Here is a 21,105-nt window from a genome sequence, read left to right on the forward strand (position 1 = left end):
TGGCGTGGGGGTGGGAGGGGCCCCAGAGCCAGTGGGAGGGGCAGCCTGGCCAATGGGGGGTGGCCAGAGAGTGCCTGAAAGGGGCACAGCCTCAGGGAGCAGGCTTTGGGCCTGGGTTCAGTTCCGCCTTCTTCCCTTGGCGCCAGGGAAAACAGAGCCAGGGCAGCAGGAGGCCCAGAAGAACACAATGTTTTATTGAAAAAAGTCAGGCCTAGGCTGGCCGGCTCCATTTTGCTCAGCCTGGTGGGGATCCCTGCCCACAGTAGCCTGAGCCAGGTCTTCCTGCAGGGAGGCTGGGTCAGACCCCCCTCCCGTACTGCCTCTCCCCCTCTCTCTGGTGGTGACATCCAAACAATAAATATGCAATAAATAGCGCTCCTGGGCCGGCTGCCTTCAAACCCCGCGTACGTCCCCACCAGTCTCCGGTCAGAGCGGCCCTTCTAGGGTGCTGAAGGACAAAGCCCCCAAGCCTCAGGGTCCTGCTGGACCTCCGATTCATTTCCATCGCCAGGCCCAGGTCCAGGCTCTGTGGAGACCAAGCCGAGCTGGGTCCAGGGCTGCCCTGGCACAGGGGTGGGGGAGATGATGGGAGGAAGCTGTTACCCTGGACACCTCCACGCTAGGCCACACGTCTGCACTGGACTCAGGAGTAGATGGTGATGACTTCACGGCCACCGCCGCGAACTAACAGCACCCGCTCGAGGCCCTCAGTCAGCACCTCCAGGAACTCCATGTCTGCAGGGCACGAGGTCAAGGAGGCAGCGCCAGGGCCAAGAGGCACCCAAAGAAGGCGGAGGGAACCCGGCCCTCCCCAGCGCTGACCCCGCCCTGCGCCCTCGCCACGGAAGGATACAGTTCTCATCACCCTCGCTGTTCTTGGGTGGGCCGGGCATGTTCAGAAGGACCAGGCGGGCATCGTGCGAGCGCGTGACGATGACCTCGTTGAGCTTCACCGCGGTGTGCATGCGGCGCACGTTGGACTGGTCCCTGCGGGAAGCGCAGCCCGTCACCGGCCCATCCGGCCCACCCTTAGTGCTCACCTGCCCCATCCCACCGACACCTCCAGGCCCCGGGACGGCTGGTCCACAGCTACACTCACGGCTTGATGTGCACCAGCTCCCGGAAGTTGTCAGGGGCGTGGCTGGGGTCCCAGGGCTCCGCCGCCATGTACTTGTCCCGCGTCCACGTCATCTGGATCTTGTCGGCCCCAGCCGTGGACTCGTCCTCCTCGTCCGAGTACAGGCTTTCCAGCCGCAGGGCTGAGTGCCGGTCCTTGACCAGCTGGGCCTGAGCGCAACCAGGAGGCAGCCTCAGTGCCGGGGCGGGGAAAGGCGGGGCTAGCTGGCCCATATGCCCCTGGCCTCGGGGAAAGGGGCACTGACTGCGGGACAGGAGGGGGTGAATCCCTCTGGCGTGCCCGCTCCAAGGTGTCTGCAAAGATCTGACCCTCCCACCCGCGCCGGCTTAGCCGGGAGGGACACTGACTTCCCGTTCCCGCTCCGTCTTCGTCAGCCTCATCTGCCGCAGCATCTGGGACCGCTGTTCCATCATCAGAGTTCGCTCGTAGGTGTACGCGGAGATGTCGCTGTTATGCTGGGGGGAGGGCAGGCCGTGAGGACTGGGCTGTGCGGGGCAGGGGAGCCACAGGGCCCCGCAGGGGAGGCGCTCACCATCTCTACCACCTCCACCTCCGCCTCGAGGCGCAGGTGGTACAGGAAGACGGCCAGATCCTTCTTCATCTGGATGCTGTTGTCGTCCATCTGCGCCACTGTGAAGATGCGCATCCGGCATTTCCTCCACACCTGTGGCGACAGAGCAGAGCAGGTGGGTAGTTCAGCCAACCCTAGCCCCGAGCGCCCAGGCCCTCACACCAGGCCCCGCCTGCCTGGCCCACCTTGTGTTGGCGCAGCAGGAAGGGCAAAAGCATGAGCATGCCGCCGTCATGCACAATCCACCACACGTCGATGTGGCCCTCCAGGTAGCGCTCGTGGTTGCTGGGGTAGAAGGCAATGTTCTTGGGCACGAGCAGGGCCAGGTGGGCAGCCGTGGTGCAGCGCACAGTGTCTGCGGAGGAGGGCATTGCTGACTCCCAGCCTGAAGCCCTTGTTCTCTGGCTTCGTCTGACCCTGGCCCCTGAGCCCCTAACACACCAATAAAAGTCTTCCAGGCACGTGGGTCTTCACTCTGCCGCCAGCCATAGGGCCAGCCGAGCACCACGGAGTTATGCCTCATGCCGCCCAGGCCGCAAGACTGGATGAGGTGAGCTAGCCCCTCACGCACCTTGCTGGCTACCACCACCTGGCAGAAGCCCTTCACTTTCTCAATCTCCATCATGTTCTTGATTGTCTGTGGGGAACACACCAGCGTTAGAAGGCAAGGCCTCTCCTCTTCCGGGCCCTTTCCTAAGACCCCTGGGGCACACATCTACCGGGGGGAGGGGAGAAGAGCAAGCTGCCCTCCCAGGGACCATGTTTTCTAAATGGGAGGGCCATACCCCTGGCCCCAGGTGCAACCCAGGCCCCTCAAGTCCAGCTCACACCCCCACAACTATAGCAGGTACCTGCTCAGCAGCCTGGGCCTCGCCATAGCTCTCCAAGAAGCTGCCCTGGATGACAGAACCAACGATGGTCAGGCCCTTGCCAGCCTTAAGCTGGGAAGCAAAGGTGAGGAGCCGCGGGTACTTCACGTGAAGGTCCTCGTCCAGCTTCAGCAGGACCAGCAGCTGAGGCCTGCAGCAGCAAGGTGAGGAGGCGGGGCCGGGTTTCCAGGGGCTCCTCTTCTTCCCTTTTCAGCCCATAGGCCACCACATTTGGGTATCAGGGATCCAGGGGCTCAATAACAAGAGGGGGCCCTTTGGCAACCCCAGGAAGGCGCATATGGACTAGGGAGAGGACCCTCCTACCTCGCAGTGCTCCTTAAGAAGGTCTAGTGGCCCTGGCCAGCCTGGGTGTGCACTCACCGCCAGTTCTTGGTATGCGGAGGCCCCTCTTCAAGCCGCAGCAGTGCATAGCGGGCAGCACTTAGGGACAGGCCTCGGATCCCATCACCCCACTCCTTCTCAGCCCTGTAGACACCAGTGTAAGCTGATGAGCCCCTGCTCCCACCCCTCTGGAATTCCGTGTGTATGTGAGATGATGGGGGGCAGGCACTGAGGCTCGGCTCTCCCCAACCCAACATACAGACCACCCCACTCACCCTTGGTACTCGATGTACTTGTAGATCATGCCCGCGATGAGCATGGCGACCAGGGCATAATACCAGGAGGAGACAAACATAAGGGCCAGGCACAGGCTCATGCCCAGGAAGGACAGTGTCCTAGGCCAGAGAGCAGGGAAAGAATCAGGGCCAGCCCCGCAGCGCACCATGCCAAGCCCCCTCACCGCTCACCAATAACAACTATGGCCCAGGAAACTCAAATGCCAGTCAAAACGGGGCTCTGGCTGCCCCAGCAGCGCTTACACTGGAGGGCTGGGCTCAGGAGCAGACTCGCGCTCACCAGTGATAGTACTTGAACCGTGGCCGCCAGTTGGGGGTCCTCAGGAGCGTCTGCACAGCACAGGCCAGGTTCACAAACAAGTAACACATCAGAAAGAACCTGCAGCACAGGGATGGGTAGGTACGGAGCGGCCTTAGAGGCAGCCAGGGGCCTGAGAAAGAACTGCAGGATGTTAGGGCCCTGCCTTGGGGACCAGCCAGGCCAGCTCCTCACAGCTCTACTCCCACACCTTCCTTCAGAGCCAGGTCTTAAGAGGGCGAGCAAGTGCCAGCCGGCAGAGGAGGTAGAAGAGGGCTGCGGGCTAGGCCACGGCCAGTGGACATGTGGGCAAGGATGGTGCTGAGGGTGCTCAGTGTCTGAGTGGCTCGATCCTCCTCAGGCCTGCGCCCTGGATGACCAGATGGATCACGAGCTGTCAGGAATGTGGGGAAGAGGAACAGGTGGGGGATGAGGGCATTCTGAATGCACTGAATCAGAGAGACTGTGGCGGGCATGGAGGGACAGGACATAGCCCTCTGGGGAAGACAGTCAGATGAGCAGAGGGTGGCGGGGAGAGGCGCCAACTGCCACCCTTAGCCGGCAGGAGAGGACGAGCAGACAAGGAGGCAAGAGGACTCAGCAGAGAGGGCATCTGTGGGCGAGCCACACGATAAAGACTGAGATCTCTCTGGTTTAGGCAGTGAGGTGTCACCACCCAGAACGACTGTAGCAAGAAGTTTCATGTGCACATGTGTGGGTGGAGCTGTGAACCGTGGGCGAAGGGGTGTTTTGGGGAACAAAGGAGTGCTGACTCTAGCAGGTCCAGCTGTGGCTGGGGGAAAGGCAGTGTCAGAGGGGAAGGGGAACCTGTCAGGCCTTCAGGCATCGTAGCCACACAGGCCAGAGGGAGCACTGGCAATAGGGCGAGATGCATGAGAAATGGAATGGGCCCCACGGGCAGAAATGAACACAGTAAGCACAGAGCCTCTGCCGCAGGTAGCCCCAGAAATTGCCCTGCTAGGACTGGGCGCTTGGCTGTCTAGGAATGGAGGGATGCTGGCCGCGTGGCTTGAGGAATCTCCCACAGAGGGCTGTGGGACTGGCTGGTCTCTTTATAAAAACTCCTCTGTCAGTGCCAGGCCCACTCTAGAATGCGGGATAGGCTGACCCCTATCAGGCCCCCTCCCCCTACAACCTGCCTGACATATCTCCCAGCTGCACCCTCAATACCAGACAGGGTCACAGGGAGGTGGTTTGGGCAGCCCTGAAGGAGGGGTGCTAAGGGTGTAAGGAGTCTTTCCCTAAACCACCCCCCTGTCCCCGTCCCAGCTCACATGGATAGAATGGGGGCCACCATGTCAAGGGAGGCAATGAGGATGCCCAGCTCAGCGATGAGTGCCGTCAGGAGGAGGGCCCACGTTGGTTCACCATTTGCCTTCCCGTGGCCAAAAACCTGCAGCACCAGACTCAGTGGGGTCAGTAAGGGGAAAAACTGGTCCTACCTCCCAATCCACAAGCCACAGCCCGGCCTCTATGATCCCCAAGTCCCTCCTCTGGGGCTCAGGCCACACCCTTCCTATCCAAGCAGGTACCACAAGTTCCTTGTCCCCCATCTCTCCACGCATAGATGCTCTGGATGAGCCACGGAAAGGCCATGATGGTTCTGGGCCCACGTAGCTGTGCCAACAGCAGGGCAGGTAGCTCCCCAGCTTTCAGTAGCTCCCCAAGGATGGCTACGTGGGCCCAGAACCCACTCTGAGCCCCAGTAGGACAGACTGCACACATGTCCCTACTCTCCCCCCCAGTCAATGTGAGGGGCTGGGAACACCCAGCCTGTGGGGGGCATAGAAGGGCTCACCCGGAGGAAGGGGATGATGTTGTCCTTGGCGATGGCCTGCAACAGGCGAGGTGCCCCAGTGAGGCTCTGTAGGCCGGCGCCGCAGGTTGAAAAGAAGGAGCCGATGACAATGACCCAGGGTGAAGGCCAGGCCAGTGTGCCTACCACCAGATTCCTGCTGACGCCGTCGCCGTACCTGCAGGGGCTGGGCTCAGGCCATGGTCCATGCTAGGATAGCCCCAGGGCCCTGAGTGTGGCTGCCCAGAGTGAAGGATAGAGGGGTGAGGAAGGATGGCTGTGGTGGGCACAGCTCTGGCCTTGGCAGAAGCAGCCAGTTTATCAGCTGCGACTTCCCCCCTTGGCCCCAGCCCTGATCCTCATGTCATCATCCTCTCAGAAGCAAAGGTCTTGGTGGGGCCTAACCCACCTGGTGGTATAGACCGCCACTGACCACCAGCAGCCTGAGGACACGTGTGGGACATGTGTATGTGCTGGCAAAAGTGGAGCGCATGGCCACAGGGTGGGGCCCAGCTCACTCACTTGTCCCGCAGCACCACACCCTCGATGCAGGCGCCAAAGAGGACCACGCTGCTGAAATCTGGGGCTGTGTCAAGGAAAGTTAGCCTCACACCACTGCTGCCCCCCTACAGGCCCACCTGCCCCTCGCCCTGGCCTTGGTGAGCAGCCTCGGCTGGGATACCTACAACTGAGGGTTTCATGTTACGCGCATTCTTCGTGTGCGCATGGATGGCACGTTTGTGCATGCCTGCTAGCAAAGTGTATTCAGCCAAGTCCTCCTGTCCCCCTCCCCATGCACCCCAGGCCTGGCAAAGGATACACACGAGGGAGGTTGTAACGATGGCCAGAATGGTCCCTACTGGGATGGACTTCTGGGCATCTCGGAGGTCCCCAGAGCGGTTTGAGCCGGCCATAATGCCTGCAAAACAGACAAACTCCCTCAGGGGCTCCTCAGGAGAAGGGGCAGAGCTGGGAAGGGAGCAAGAAGGGCTCACCTGTTACAGAGGGAAAGAAGATTCCAACCAGCACGGTGAAGGATGTGGCAATATCTGCTACCACGAACAGCGGCAGGTTCTCCTTCAGGCCAAGGGCGTCTGTGGAAGGCAGCCCGTGCTTCTCCACAACCTCACCCTTCTCCAGGTAGGTGCTCCACAGGTTTTCTGTGGGGGCAGCAGTGTCATCACTACAGCCCCACCTACTGCCAGGAGCAGTCTGGGGGCAGCCCAGCCAGAAGCTATATAGATATGGGGCCCTGGGAGTGCAGGGGGGAGGTTTCAGTCCTGTGGCTGCAGCATCAGTCATAGGGCAGCTCTGGCTACAGAGATACACTGTCTGGTTAGAAATCTGACAGGCAAAGGTGGTTGAGCCACCATTGCCAGAGCCCCGCCACTGCCTGCCTCCTAGACAGAGGCCCTTTATGGTTCTTGTGAGAACAATCCCAGGCAGCGTCAGGGGCTGGTGGCAGGGGAGAGAGGGGCTGCCAGGACTTTCCGGGTGCTACTGCAGGCCTGGGACACTGGCCAAACAAGCTCTGTTCAACCAAAACCTAGCTGCCAGGAGCCAGGCTGAGAGGACACTGCTGGGCCTGGAAAGCTGCCAAAGCTGCCCCCCATTCCCGAGCTTGCCACACAAGGACGGCTCTGTACTCCACTCTCCTGCCATGCTCATCCCCTGCCTCCTGCTCAGCCTCATGTGGGGCAGGGGCAGGAGGATGGATGTGAGGACGCACCCTGGAGCACACCAGCAGCTGCACCGGGGATGCCAGGGATCTCAGTCACATTGTTGAGCAGGAAGTAGGGGTCACAGGAATCAGCAGTAAGGTTGGGGCTGAGGCAGAAGAGGCTCCACAGCCGGGTGGCCATGGTCTCATTGTCCACCACGGTCGTCTTGGCACAGATGTCAAACTGGTCCCGGGACAGGGTCCTGTTGCCCAGCATGCATACCCTGTCGGGGGGGGGGGGGCAAAAGCACAGGCACTTGTTCAGCTGCAGGCCCCAGGCCTCTGGGACTTGGGGCATCAAAGATCTAGATGTATTTCCAGGTTACTTACGGAAACACAGGAGGGTCAAAAATAGATTTGAGGCCGCCAGCGTAGATCGAGAGGATGGAGATGATCACACAAGCCAGGAAGAGGGAGGCAAATTTGTTTACATACTTCACACCAACAAACACCACCAGGGTCATAAAGGTCAGAAAAATGGTCCCATACACCCGCATATTGTTCAGCGTGGCACTCGATGTGTCGTGAGTGCTGGTTGGGTGAAAAATGGCAGCTGGTGGGGCAATGTAGGTCTGAAACAGGACAGACAAAGAAGGTTCACCTTCCTATTTGGAAAGCGAATTCTGTCATTTTGGTTTCCTTACCACATATTATATAACTCTATATCCAAAATGTCCAGAATATACAAATCTGATAAAAGACAGAAAGCAGATTAATGCATATGGGATTTCTTCTGGGAGTGATGAAATGCTCTAAAATTGTGGGGTTGACTGTGAATATATTAATAACCACTGAATCACATACATTAGGTGAGTAGTGAATTGTAGAATATATGAAGTTTACCTTAATAAAGCTATTATCTTAAAAACAAGAAAGGGATCAAGACCCAGGAGCCAATCCGAATATGTAGACAGCCAAAATGGAAGAGTTTCAGCAACAAAAGAATAAAACAGAATAAAATAAATATGGAGGACTCCTTACTGATATCAATGCATGGTTGAATAAATAAATGAGGACAACAAAAATTTTTCTCACAGAAGAAATCCAAATAATAAATGTAGGAATGTGAGAAATAGAAAAACAAAAAAAGCAAATTCCCCAAAAGACTGAGGAGTAAGGTTTCAAACTGTGGTGGAGGATCAAAGGTAGGAATAGTCAGGCAGTGCCTCTAAACATCTCCAACTAGCTGGACCCCCAGGGGTGCACTTGTATCCTGTGCTCCCCACTAGCCGGGGTAGCTCATTGGGGAGTAGGAAGCTGAGTCAGAGCACACATGGCTCACGGAGGGGGCACTGAACTCTAGACAGGGTCCTGTGGCTGCTCACGCTGGTTTAGAGATGACCAGAAGCTGGATCTGAAGGCCTCGGCACAGAGCCCTGGAGGGTGACAGCCTTGGCCAGTGTCCACACTGCTACTGAGCTAAATACAAGAGTTTCCAGACCTCCTGCCATGGCTAAAGTGGTGCGGGGGGTGGACAGAACATCAACAGCCAAGGTGAAGGCAATGTGGCCCAACTGTCAGGGAGCAGACAGGGAACTGCTTTTACATTCCCTATGAAGTGAGGAGGCCTCTCATAGTTCCTCCGCCCACCCCAAGATGCTGGCCAGAGATGAAGGGAGCATGAGCAGCATGGGCCTCAGGGAAAGGGGCTATTTGGATAAGACCAGAGTTGCCCAGGGCTTAGCGTGACTCACCAGCAAGATCTCAATGGCTCCTAAGATATACATGGCTGCTGCAAATGTTGTTCCCAAGTAGAAGCACAGGCCCACAGCACCTCCAAATTCTGGTCCCAGTGAGCGGGAGATCATGAAATAGGAGCCCCCAGCTACAACAGAAAAGTATATATAGTCATAGCTGGTTCTTCTTCAAAGGGTCTCTGCCATGACAATTCACCACAAAAACCACTTTTTCCATTTATAGATGAGCGGAAGGGTTGGGAGACTTGGCCGAGGCTGCATGTTTAGTAAGCGGTCAGGCGGGGTTTGGATTCCATTCCCATCAGACTTCAACAGCCAGATCATTTGGCCCAGCGAAATGACCACTCTGCTGGAGCCGTGGTTAAATGGCTGGTGTCCTTCAACTCCCTGCACTTAGGCCAGTCCCCACAGCCTCCTCCAGCTGGATGTGTCCTGTCACTGTGTGCCTGACCCTCCCAAGGACTGTGCCTGTCCTTCAGACCAGGACAGGGACTGGGTCTTGACCGTTTTTATTTTGTCCCCAGGGCCCAGCACAAGGCCTGCTACCTGCTGAGTGACCACGGCTGACCTTTTTGCCCTGACTGTGCTTCCATCAGAGTCTAACACCCCTGGTAAGACTGAGCGTCAACACTGGGTCCCAGAGCCAGTGAGAATGCGGTCACTTTATAAGTGACCCCAAGTTGTGGATATATCTGCTGCTGATAAAATTTGGGGAAAATCTGGGAACAAGGATCAAGAAACTTTAAAAAGGTTAATTCCTTTCATGCTATAATCCACCTCTGTGACCCTTTCCTAAGAAAACTGCCAGGGGCATGGACAGGGATTCAGTGCAAGACTGTTCATGACAAGATGTTCACAATAGTGAAAAAGCAGAACCCAAGAGCAGGAGAATCATCACATAAATGAGATAATATCTGAGCGATTCTGTTTGAAAAAAAGAAAACAAAACCAAACTACTTCAACATTTCAGAAATTCATACAACCTCTGCCCCCCCACCCCACACATATACAGTTATACCAAAAGACTAATAGTTATGAAACAGGACAGTGGGGTTATGGGTGCTTTCAATTTTCCTTTCTACATTTTACTTTAAGATCTCTAATGGTAATCAATATTGCCTTGTTTCCCCTATTACTTTATACTAATATTAATAAGGCTGTTATTTAAAAAAAAAAATAGAGGATCCAGGTACAAGTGTCATCCTGAATAGGTAACTATCCAAACTCGAATAGGTTGAGCAACAAAATAATAAGAGTATTGGATTATGACCCAAAGAATAACATAAAGGGCCTCCCCGGTGGCGCAGTGGTTGAGCGCTGGGTTGTGAAGCTGCCCACAGCCTCTGCAGCACCGGTTTGATCCCCGGCCGCTGGGCGAGGGTCCCACATGGTGCGCAGTCCTTTCCTGCCACCCACTGCTCCCCTCAGCAGATATTTCGTCTGTCTGCCTATTCTGTTCCCCGCTCTGCCCCTGGTGAATCCTCTCACCCTCCCACGCTTCTGACTGTACCCAGTGCTTGTATAAATAAATAAATAAATCGTAAAAAAAAATTATTAAAAAAAAAAAAGAATGACATAAATATTCAGGAATCCATACTGCTAAAAATGCATGGTTGAATAAATAAACGGGGAACATAAAGGAGGTCTCGGAAAGTCAAGTTCAGTCTTATCATCCATGCAGAAGACCCTCTGCAGTGTCTCCCCAGTTAATTCAGTGGGGGCCAGACAACTTGGCTTGGACCACCAGCATGCCCCATCATCTTTTTAAAAAAATTGCTTTTATGCTAAAACATTACAGAACCACAGAACAGCATAGCAGCCTCCGACCGTCAAGTACTCCTTAGTGTTGGCAGTGTCCTGGAGTCAGGAACTAGGACCCCTGGTTCTGGTGGGGGTGTGGAGTTGGGATGTGTGTGTGAGAGTTCCTGGGCATGTCAAGGTGCATTCTGGGCCCCCTCCCTCCATCAGATCTACAGTGGTGCTTACCTACCTGGAACCACGCCGTTGGTGGCGATAGCACTCATGGAGATGGCCGTCAGCAGGGTCTGTGGAGAGGAGGGGCCTGGGTGAGAGCTCAGCTGGTGGGCTCTGAGGGTCAACCAAGCCCCTGCCCCATGAGGACACTCACACAGCAGCAGCAGATGAGCACAATGAGGAGGGCCTGCAGCACACCAGCGGTGCCCACCATCCAGGTCAGCCGCAGGAAGAGGATGACCCCGAAGATATTCTGCAGGCAGGGCAGGTACACTCCCATGAGGGTGCCCATGCTGGGTGCCTATAGGGCAGGAGGAAGGGGTGCACGGAATATCAAATTCACCAGGGAATGCCAGACTCTGCTTACACAGCAGCCACCTGAGTGGAGACCCGAGTAGAGTCCTGGGGAGCACTGGGACAATATAAAACCTTATTCTTATTCTTTTCTCTTTTTTTGCGCAGAAGAACTGGGGTGTAGGTCAGAGGTGTGAGGGATGAATGGATTCACCAGAGACACACTGGGGGGCAGAAGAGGCAGATTTACTGAAATACACTATCAAGGGTACCAATGGGCGAGACAGGAGATCTGCTGCGCCATATGTGGGTTAGCTCCCTGGCCAGGGATCAGGTGATAGTGCTGAGACTTAATCCCTAGGCCACCAGGGAGACCCAAAACCTGATTCTTTTAAATCCCCACTTGAGAGCTTTTCAGTCTCTTCTGCTCTCAAGGTACCACTTCCCTCCTTTTCTCTTTCTGTTACACTTCCTGAAAGAGAGATCTGGCAGGCCTCAAGTCACCCAAGCCAAAGTCCAAGAAGCAGTCCTTGGCCCTCCATCTCTCCAACCCCCAACTCCAGTCCGGCAGACCCCAATCCATGCCCAGTCTGCCTCTCAAGCTGCTCCAAATTCAGCCTGCCTTGTCTCAGCCTTAGTCCCCCCACTACAGGGAACTAAGTTGGGGTACCTGGATGGTGCCCTCTCCTCTTGCATCTGCCAAACTCCACACTTCAGGCCACTCTACTGGCAGAGCAGGTCTCTGAAAACTTAGTCCAACTTCATCCCCGCTGAAAACCCTGTGCAATGTCTACCCTGGAACCCACAGGTTGGGTCAGATTCCTTGGTTGGGGTCACCAGCTATGCCTCAGCACCTTCATCGTCAGTCCCTGACCCTGACCACACGGGTCTCGCAGTCTCTGAACTGAGGCATCTGCAAGGTTCTGCATAGGAGGGTTAGTGCTGCCTCACTGTCTGGCAAACTCTTCAGTTAAACCTTCAGGTTTAACTGTTGATTCTTCCAGGAAGTTTCCCAGGGTTATCTTAGATGGAGTTTGTTACTTCCTCTGCATCCCCTCAGCATCTGACATCTCCTTCTATCGCAGCAGGTCACTGCAGGTCAGACTAATCATTCACTCAAGTGTCTGTTGATCATCTGGGGTAGACCTGGCTTCCACTGTTCCATGGCAAGCAGGCCCTGCAGGTCCTGGAAGAAGTGCTCCTGAGTTTCGCGAGTGGTGCCTTAGAAGCCCCCTGGGATCACCTGTTGGAAAAATCCTCCCTAGAGAATCCTCACACTCCCTCAGACTGAAGGGCAGGTCAGGAAGTCTAATGAGCACATCTAGGCAAGGTTTCTCAACTATCTAAGGGCAGAGGATGAAACAGAGGTAGGGCTGGCACCTTCCTGACGCACTAAGGCCCCATGAATGCAGCAGGGCCCTCAAACTTCCATGGGAGTACCAGAAATGTCTCCTGTTGTCCTGGAGCTGGGGTGAAAGAACTGCGTGGCCACAGGAACTCTTCTGGAGGCTCCTGGCCCGGGAGTGCACCTGCATGCAGTCCAAGGCACCAAAGAAGGGCCTGAAACCCTCCTGCATAGTATAGGTGACAGATTCACCTCATCTGAGCTCTGTCTGAGGCTTCAGACCACCCACTAGATAGTGGCAACAAGTGTCCAGCCCCACCCCCATCCTAGGCTGAGTCATTCTGAGAAAAGGGCAGTGTGGGAAAGGGCAGGGCCGGAAATGCTTTGTGCATCCCCAAATAACCTCTGGCAGCCTCAGAAGGTCGCCAGGCCAGAAACTGAGCGGCTGCCATGGAATGGCTGCCTTGGGTCTTGGCTTGGTCGGGTGAAGGCCCGCCCTTCCTAGTTGAAGCCTCCTTTTCTGAGGCCCCTGCTCAGACCTTCCCTGAGTGAGGACCATAGCTCAGCAGTCCCAAAGCCCTAACTTCCTACTGACTCTCTATCCACTTGACCAAGCTCCTCCTTCATCCATGGTTTGGGACACTCGTATCCTTCTCTAGGGCCGGGTGAGTGAGGCGGCTAAGTCATGGCTGGACCCAAGCACATATACAGGCTCCTCATAAGAACAAGGGGCCATGGTCCTTCACCAACCCAGGCTTCCTTTCAGCACTGTTGAGATGCGCACTACCCTTTCTTAGGGACTTTTTCATTCACAATCACAGCTCCTTGGAAGGGGAAGCTCTTACCTAAGGTTCCTACCACCCACTGCAGAAAACACTTAAAGAGACTGAACCTCCCATGCCCCTCCTCCCCCACAGGGCTGGATAGGCAGAGTCAGAGATAGGATTCTCTTTCTGAAGTCCAGAAAATGCCAGCAAAATCACCAGCAGCAGGATAGAGTGGGGATAAGGTGAGATCTGTGTGACCTCAAGACCTCAGCTGCCCTCTCTGAAGAGTGGGCTGATTTGCCTTCTGAAGGGGCTAGGTGAGGGGGACACATCAGTCTGTCTGCCCTCTCTCTATCCCATCCTCACAAGGCCCAAACCTCATAAGCAGGTTTGAGGCTGGAAACCCAGTTCATGCCAACCACGAGCTCCTCTGCTTATGCTGACTGAGAAAAGAATACAAGAGCCAGTGCAAGACGCAAACTCCCTGCAGATCACAGAGGCTTCCCAAACCTCAAGGAGTTAGTAGATGGAGAGAGAGGGCTCTTGGCCTTCAACCCAAAAATATAGGGGAAAAAATCCCAGCCCTCAGTTAAACTGAGCCCCACCACACAGGGGAGCTGAGCAAAGGTGTGTCCCACCTTGAAGAGAGAGGAGGGCTGAAGGGCTGAGGCCCTGAAGAGTGGCCAGGGATGGAGTTAGGAGAGGGATGGGAAGCCCCAAGAGGCAGTTCCTTGCTCCTATCACCCCATACTCACCCCACCCTGGCACTCAAGGAACCCAGGGGCTGTTGGAGGGGTCAGTGGAACCAACACAGAGAGGGAGGGACAGAGGGTTGGGTCACTTGCTCCAGATAGCATAGCCCTAAGGGTCGACTGGGGTCCCGGCTCCAAAGGTAATACCCTTAATTGAGCCCCCGATGCAATGCCAGTGCTTTGGCATTCTGCAAGGCCATAAATCTCACAGTAAATCCTAATGATATGTGTTGACCTTGCCTACCTGAAGAGGGAAGTGTAGGAAGGAACCTCAGACTAGTTACCTAATGCTCCTGACTCTCACTCAGCCTCCTCATCTCCCAAACAGAGATAAAACTATCCACTTCATAGCTTTATTGTGAAGATGGGAGGCAAGAACCCAGGCCCACCGCTGAGCAAGGTGTCTCCCACACAGTGAGGGCCAAGTAAAGGCAGTGCCACTCTCAGTTATTCCTGAGGGCCTCCTTGACTCTCCACCCCCGATGCCCACCCCTGAGGAGATCCCCCTTAGCCCCTTTTGAAGTTTCTTTGACCCCCAAAGCATTCAAAGTCCATTTTCCATAACCACCACCCCTGGAACCCACATCCCCTGGGATGCCCACAACTCTGGGGGGAACTGCTAATTCCATGGTGTTGACTCCATCTTCTCAAGTGTAGCCCCTCTGCTGCCCTTGACCAGCTTACCTTGGCTGCTTTCCGGCGGGTGCCCACCCCACTCTCAGCCTCCTCATGCTCCTTGGCACCCTGTGTGAGGTTGGTGTAGCTGACAAGCTTGCCCAGGAGAGATGATACCTTTGGGCGGATGTCCAGCTCTTCCTGTAAACAGAGCCATAGGGCAATTTGGCAAAGGGCCCAGCTGGCGCCAGGCTACCTGTGTGTAGCCAGCAGACTAGCCTCTGGCTCTGTGCCAAGCCCTGAGGCAGGCCTGGGCCTGATCCCAGCTCTTGCCTGGGGAAGCCCTAGCCAGCCGACTGGGCAGGTTGGGGCGCCCCACCCAGCAATGCAGCACTCAGTTCAGCCCCACCTTGGCTATAGTCGCCACTAGCCCATTCGTGAAAACCACCTGCCTCCAGGGCAGGGCACAGCTGGCAGACGGGAGAATGTCACGCTTCATCCAGCCTGTTCTGCCTGGCCACCTCCCAGCTACAAATGGGCTTCTGGGACTCCCATCTGCATTCAACTCTCCCACAAAAAAAGCCACCCTAGTCACCTCAGGGAATCAAAGAAGTCAAAACAGCGGTGTCTACAACGAGTTTAGTCTCTCTTCTCTGCCAGAACCCCGATCCTCCTGAATGATCCTCCCCCACCCCAGATCCCAGGCCTTGTGGCTAACCCACCTTAATCCCTGAGGTGGAACCCCAGCCCCCTAGGTCACACCCTGGTGGGGACAGGTCAAGGCCTCCATGGCAGACTTTGGCTGCTTTCCCAGATCCAAAAGCCCCTCAGGCCTCCAGCTCCCTGGCCCCCACCTAGGTCTAAGCTTTGTTCGCTCCTGTGGTCTTTGCAACGGTGTCTCTACTTGCCTCTTGCCTACATTTAGTCTGTTCCTGTCTGTCAGCTCCTTACTGACCACACTCATAAGGTTTGGAGTAAGAAGCAAAGATGCAGGTCTTTTGGGACATGTGGAAAATGAGGAGCCTAGAGACTTGCATGGGGTGGCTGACTGTAGATTTGACTTGAATCTGAAAAGATAAAATTCAAGTTCAGAAGCAGGAAATTGGAGAGGAGCCTACAGGGGCTGCAGCTGTACAGAAAAAGGGGAGAACTAGCGAGACAGACTAGGCCTCAGTGAACTTGAGGGAGAGAGAGTTGGAATATCGAACCAGGATAACAAGATAGAGTCCACAGGAGTAGAAGGAAATCGTGGACTGAGAGAAGCCCTTGAGTGGAGGAAGAGAGAAAAGCGTGAGGTGGGAAAATTCTGTGTGGTGGTCACCTTGCTGAAGGGCTGTGTGGAAGGTGAGTACCCCTGCAAGTGGTATCAGGTGGGATTATGAGTGGCCTCTGGGAAGGCAGTTTCAGTTCAAAGGGCCATGGGAACCGCAGCCTGGCTGCCAAGGGAGCGAGACAGACAAGGGGAGACCGAAGGAGGAGTCGAGACATAAGGAGACCCAACCGTCAGGCCTGCTGCTTAACTAAGACTTGGGTCCTGACAGGCCCCTGCCCGCCCACCTGTCTGCCACACCTGCCGCCCAGAATGGCTCCTCAGCTACCTCAAACAGTGCCAGGTTCCTGTCATAGTAGTCACTTCCTCTGGAACTCTCCAAGGAACACAGGAAAGGGCTGCTCTCTCTGTGGTTACCATGTCCTGTGGAGAAAGAGGGACAGAATCCCAGTTACCAGCTGTCTCCTGAGAAGGGGCCCTGCCCTTCTGAGGCCAGCCCAGAAAACACATCCGTGGAGCACTTTGGGGTCCAATGTCACCAGACTGGGTCTCAGTTTCCCCATCACACCCTGAGCAGTCTCCCTGGAGGTCCAAAATTGGCAATGGCCAGGGACCAAACCACGGAGCATCATTTTCTCTGGCAGAGGGATGGGCATGAAGGGCACGTGTTAACAAGGAGGGGCGGAGCCTGTTGGGGTGTGGTCAGTCCTGGCCCCCCCCACGCCCCTCCCACTCTCTGGGCCCTTCTGGAATACCCAGAGTGCCAGGTGCCAAGGGCTCAGTGTCCTCAGGACCTGCCCGGGTGCTGCCCTCCACATAGATGAAGCCACACAGGGTGCCTTCCGCGGCCATGGCCGGCCGGCCGCCCGCTAGCGACCCCACCATGCACCGCGCGGGGGCGTCCGAGAGGACAACCTGGGGCATGCTGGGAAGGCGGAAGTGGCGCGGGAAGCCTACAGAAGCGCAGGGGCAGGAATGTTGGACCAAGCAGGGTCTACTGGCAGGGGACACTTGCTCCAGTACGGGTATGTGGCCCACTCCAGCCTTCACCTGCACCCCGACCGTCCAGACCCCCGGTCCGGGTTAGTGGGACGGCGCTCAGCTCCGAAAGTACCTTGCAGAAAGGAGCGACATGCCTCTTTTCTTATAAACTTGCCAGACTCAACCCCCAAAGCCTGTCTTCTTTTCCTGGCCCCCCAGCATATACACTCTTCCCCGTTCTCTGAACTTTGTCCGTCATGAGTCTCAGTAGGTGACGTTCTCCACTTTCTATCAAGCAGGCAGGAGACACCAGGTATTCCTTTCCTAGAAGTTAAGTGATTTTCCCCCCTCCTGACAACCTGGCAACTGTGGCACTGGCTTAGGGCTTCACAGCAACTTGGGAACTGGCATTTTGGTCCAGAGGAGCCAGGTGGTGTTGGATGGCAGCGACTGTGGCAGCAGTGTTGGCCTGGTGTCCAACAATGGAGGTGGTAACCTAAGTGTCATCACCTACTCAGACTAGCAAAGTATTCTGGCTATGTACCCACCAGGCCTGGTTTTGTGAGAGCTACCTGCCAACCGTTTCTGTTTAAATAGCCTACAATTCATTTCCCTTGCTTTGCAGCAAAGAATGCTAAATGATGCTTCCTCCTCCATCTGACGTCTTGCCAACCGTATGAGACTTACCTTGCCTTCTCTGAGCCAACAAGCACTGAGCAGGTGCTGTTCTATGGAGTCTTTATTTCCGAAGAAGACTGATAGGTAAGGCGTCCTGATGACAATGTCCAAGACAAAGTCAGCCTTTTCCCCCCACAACACCTCATCTGGTAAATTGGACTAGCTTAGTGGGCCAGGTAGCTTACAGAGTGAGCTACACCAAAAGGGTCACTAGCCCATCCAGCAATGTTAAAGCCTCATGAAATCCATGATGCATGTCCTTCTTGACACTTGATGACATCTGCTGTGCCTTGATGCTTGTTCAGGGTCAGAATAAGGAGCTACAAGAAAAATCTGATAACCCAGTAACATTGTCTGTTACAAAGACAGCCTTCAGTGAGAAACCTCTAAAAATTACTCTTGGATTTTTGTGACCAAAAAGTGTCTCCCCTGAATAAGTCAGATGCTTTGTCAGAAAATGGCGGCTATAGAGCATATCTTATTTCTTTCTGCTTTGAGTTCCAGGAATCTCCAAGGTAAATTAACGCCTGATATGCAGTTACCACCTGCCTCATCTGAGTCCTTGTCCCAGTCCCTCCCAGGATGTACCCAGGGATGCAGCACGAGCCTTAAACTACAGAAGACTATATGGGGTTTGCAGTTTGGCTCTTGATGCTCAGAAAGAAGGCTGGCAGCCTGGCTTGGATCCCTGGCCTTCCCCGTGTGACCCTGGACAACTTACTTATCCTTTCTGTGCTGCCTTGGTTTCCTCTTCGATAAAGTTGAGATAGGAACACCCTCTCTACCAAATTCCCAAATGCACTGGAAAGGGACAATCTGGTGCCAGGCACTCTTTAGAGTTCCCCAAAGCCTCGTTTAAGGGCAATTCCCATAGAACTATGGGAATGTGGGGGGCAGGAAGGGGTGTCTTAAGCAGTAGCTGTGTGTTTGTACTGCTTCCAGCTATTCCAAAAATTTCTGGGCAGGTCCGGGCCTGCCTGCTAAGCTGAAGTTGCTCAGATACCACCTGAGACCCCTGGTAGCCCCCAAGTATAGCCTGGGCCTGGGGGGCTGTATGTGAGGGACACGTATATATGTGGTGCTGCCGGCGGCCATGGAAACATGCCACCTGCAGCTGGGGATGTAGCTGAACCCCATGCTCACCAGTGTCTGCTTGGGGTGCCTCTCTTAGAACCTCCCCACCCCTTGTTCTCAGCCCTGAACAGGTAGTATGAGCAGACTGATTTACAGCCCTCAGAGACCTGAGATTCAGATCCCAGGGTGAGGTACCCCAGGAGATAGTCATGAAGCTCACTGTTTTTGTCACCCCTGATCCTCTGTAGTCCCCACCAAGAAGGATCATAATCACTCACCAGGGCGCAGAGTGTCCCCCATACTGCAGCCACAGCCAAGGTCTGGCTGAAGAGGAGGAAAAGGGAGGAGGGGGGATGGTGGGAGGAGCTGGTCCAGCCAGCTGGACTCAGCCAATGTGGCTCCAGGTCCCTCCAGTCACTGTGAGAGGCCAAGGTGGGGCCAGAGTCTCCGGTCAGCTCTGCCTGCCCACTGGTCCAGGCTGATCCTAGGGATGCAGCCAAGCCCAGCTTCTAGGGAAAGCCTCCAAGGGCTGACAGGTGAAGAGGGATGCTGACTCCTGCTGGAACAAGGCTAGGGGCGGGTAAGGCCACAAGAGTGGGGTCTGGGGGCCATGTACATGCACATGCCTGTAAAACCTCCATGTCTAGCAGCTCTGTGCCGTCTGTGTACACGACAGTGGGTGACACACACATATAGTCATCACCCACGTGAGGCATGGTTCAGTTCGGAGAAGTTACCATCCCAGATCAAGATCTTATGACCTGACACATGCCATCAACACACGTTTCTTGCATGTGGGGCCCCTCAGGGAGCAGTGGCTATGAGAATAAGCTACCCTGACTCCATCAACACCTTGTGTTACCTACAGCTACACACTTGCACAAGCACAGTTACACACTGCGCACACCCCCAGAGCAGGCCCTAGCAAGGCAGCCCCTGCGGACCTCCTGGGGTAGGAGCCGGGAGAAAGGGGCAAGAAGAGAGGCAGGCACCTGGCAGAAGGGAGGAGGGACTTACTTCTGGGGCAACCCTGAGGCCTAAGTTAAGAGCTAGGGTGGTGGAGTCTCACACCCTAGATTTGGCTCCCCTGGGGCAAGCTCTGCAACAGCACCTTCCACTCCTTCCTAGACGTAACAGGACCTATCCCTAGCGGGGAGTGGGGAGGATTAAACGAGTTCGTTCACGTCAAGCGCCTAGACAAGCCTGGCCAGTGTTTAAGCGAGTGCGCCACAGATGCCCACTGCACTCACAGAGCCGAGCTGGGATCAGCGCGAGCGCACGCACAGTCGGTTACCCACAGACCCCTCCGGGAGGCACGCCCGCCTCTCCTGCCCGCCGGAGTACCAGGAGGCGCGCGGGAGCGGCGAGGCGAGAGAGGGTAGAGTCAGGGGCAGCGCGCACACGCAGAGGCGGCGCGAGAAGAGGGCTCGGGGCGATGCTCGGCGGGCGAAGGGGCTGCCATCCGGGCTGCGACTTGCTCGCAGCCGGAAAGGCTGGAGCTCGGGGCTGGGCGCTGTTTACGCGGGGCGGCTCCGCTCGTCTGGCCTCTTCGGCGGCCACGTCTGCAGCCCCCGCCCGCGGCCCGCAAGGGAGGAGCTGGGGCGCCGAGGGCGGCCGACCGCGGGCGCCGGGGCCGGGGGAGTCGTGTCTGCGCGCGGAGCAGGGGCCCGGCGGCGGCCGCACAGATCGAGCGAAGCTGGCCCGCCCCGACGTGAGCGCGCGGGGCCGGTGTCTGCGCGAGCGGGTCCCGCGTGGCGACCACCCTGCCCCCGCCGGAGCCCCCCTCCGGGCGCGCCCTCACCGTCCGCGTCCTCCCGCTCGGCGCGCTCCCCGTAGTCCACCCAGCTGAGCCCCTCGAGGTTGTCATAGTCGCCGCGCCGCGGCCCGTCCACCGGCACCACGGTGAAGTGAGGCATCGCCCGCCGCCCCGGCCCGCCAGCCCCGGCTGTCCCCGCCGCCCCGGCCCGGCGCGCCCCGCCTGCTCGCATTCCTCCCCGCTGCGCTCACTTCCTCCGCCCGCCCCCCGGGCCGCCCCTCCGGGGCGGGGGAGCAGGAGGGGCTCGCGGCGGCTCCTCCCCGAGGGGGGGCCCGGCGGAGGGAAGCCCCCGGGGCGGGAGTCCCACCGCCGCCCCAGGCGCTGGGGAGGGCTGGTCCCTGTGTGGCTTGGGGTGCGGCGCCGCCCTCTCTGAGCCTCAGTTGCGGTCCTGGTAAAACGGGGACGTGCGCTGCCACCTCCCGGAGCTTCTCTGAGGGCTCGGTGGGATGGGGCGCGGGGGGCGCGGGGGCTGCGCCCGGGCGTTCCCGGAGAAGGCTCGGCCGGACCGGCCCAGTCCGCGGCCGCTGCCCCATCCCTGCCTGGGCCTCCGACCGTTCCTCGGGTGCCCCTTCCCCGTCTCCATCATCTCTGCCACCCACTTGCCCGCGCGCTGGAAACCGGCCCCTGCGGTGCTTCCCGTCGGTTCGCTGCCACCTTCCTGCGGGAGGTGCCGAGGGTTTCCAGCCTCCCGGGCCTGGGACTCGGGCTTCCGGGCAGGAAGGACACGCGCCTGGCGTCTGGCCCCGCCTGCCCCCTCGGGACTCTACCTTGCATTCTTTAGCCAGATTCCTT

General features: G+C 56.7%; 1 protein-coding gene across 4 annotated transcripts; it reads right to left on the minus strand.

Moving 5' to 3' along the window:
- Positions 1–643: 643 nt before the first annotated feature.
- SLC12A4 (solute carrier family 12 member 4) lies at positions 644–20,485 on the minus strand (the record flags this gene model as incomplete). Of its 4 annotated transcripts, none has more annotated exons than XM_084256826.1 (24): positions 644–735; positions 854–987; positions 1,100–1,287; positions 1,486–1,593; positions 1,671–1,802; positions 1,895–2,064; positions 2,151–2,346; positions 2,561–2,729; positions 2,960–3,064; positions 3,196–3,315; positions 3,497–3,595; positions 4,810–4,928; positions 5,334–5,508; positions 5,853–5,910; positions 6,151–6,249; positions 6,326–6,490; positions 7,060–7,274; positions 7,381–7,622; positions 8,745–8,875; positions 10,738–10,792; positions 10,876–11,022; positions 14,564–14,695; positions 16,093–16,187; positions 20,299–20,485. In XM_084256826.1, 24 exons carry the CDS (start codon positions 20,483–20,485, stop codon positions 644–646), a joined length of 3,333 nt encoding a protein of 1,110 aa, XP_084112952.1. The 4 variants fall into 4 exon arrangements, with proteins under 4 accessions (XP_084112952.1, XP_084112955.1, XP_084112953.1 ...); XM_084256829.1 differs by having other exon boundaries at positions 1,689–1,802; positions 20,299–20,413; XM_084256827.1 differs by having other exon boundaries at positions 20,293–20,413.
- Positions 20,486–21,105: the final 620 nt, after the last annotated feature.

The sequence above is a fragment of the Talpa europaea genome, assembly GCF_964194135.1.
Source record: "Talpa europaea genome assembly, chromosome: 16".
NCBI lineage: Eukaryota > Metazoa > Chordata > Mammalia > Eulipotyphla > Talpidae > Talpa > Talpa europaea.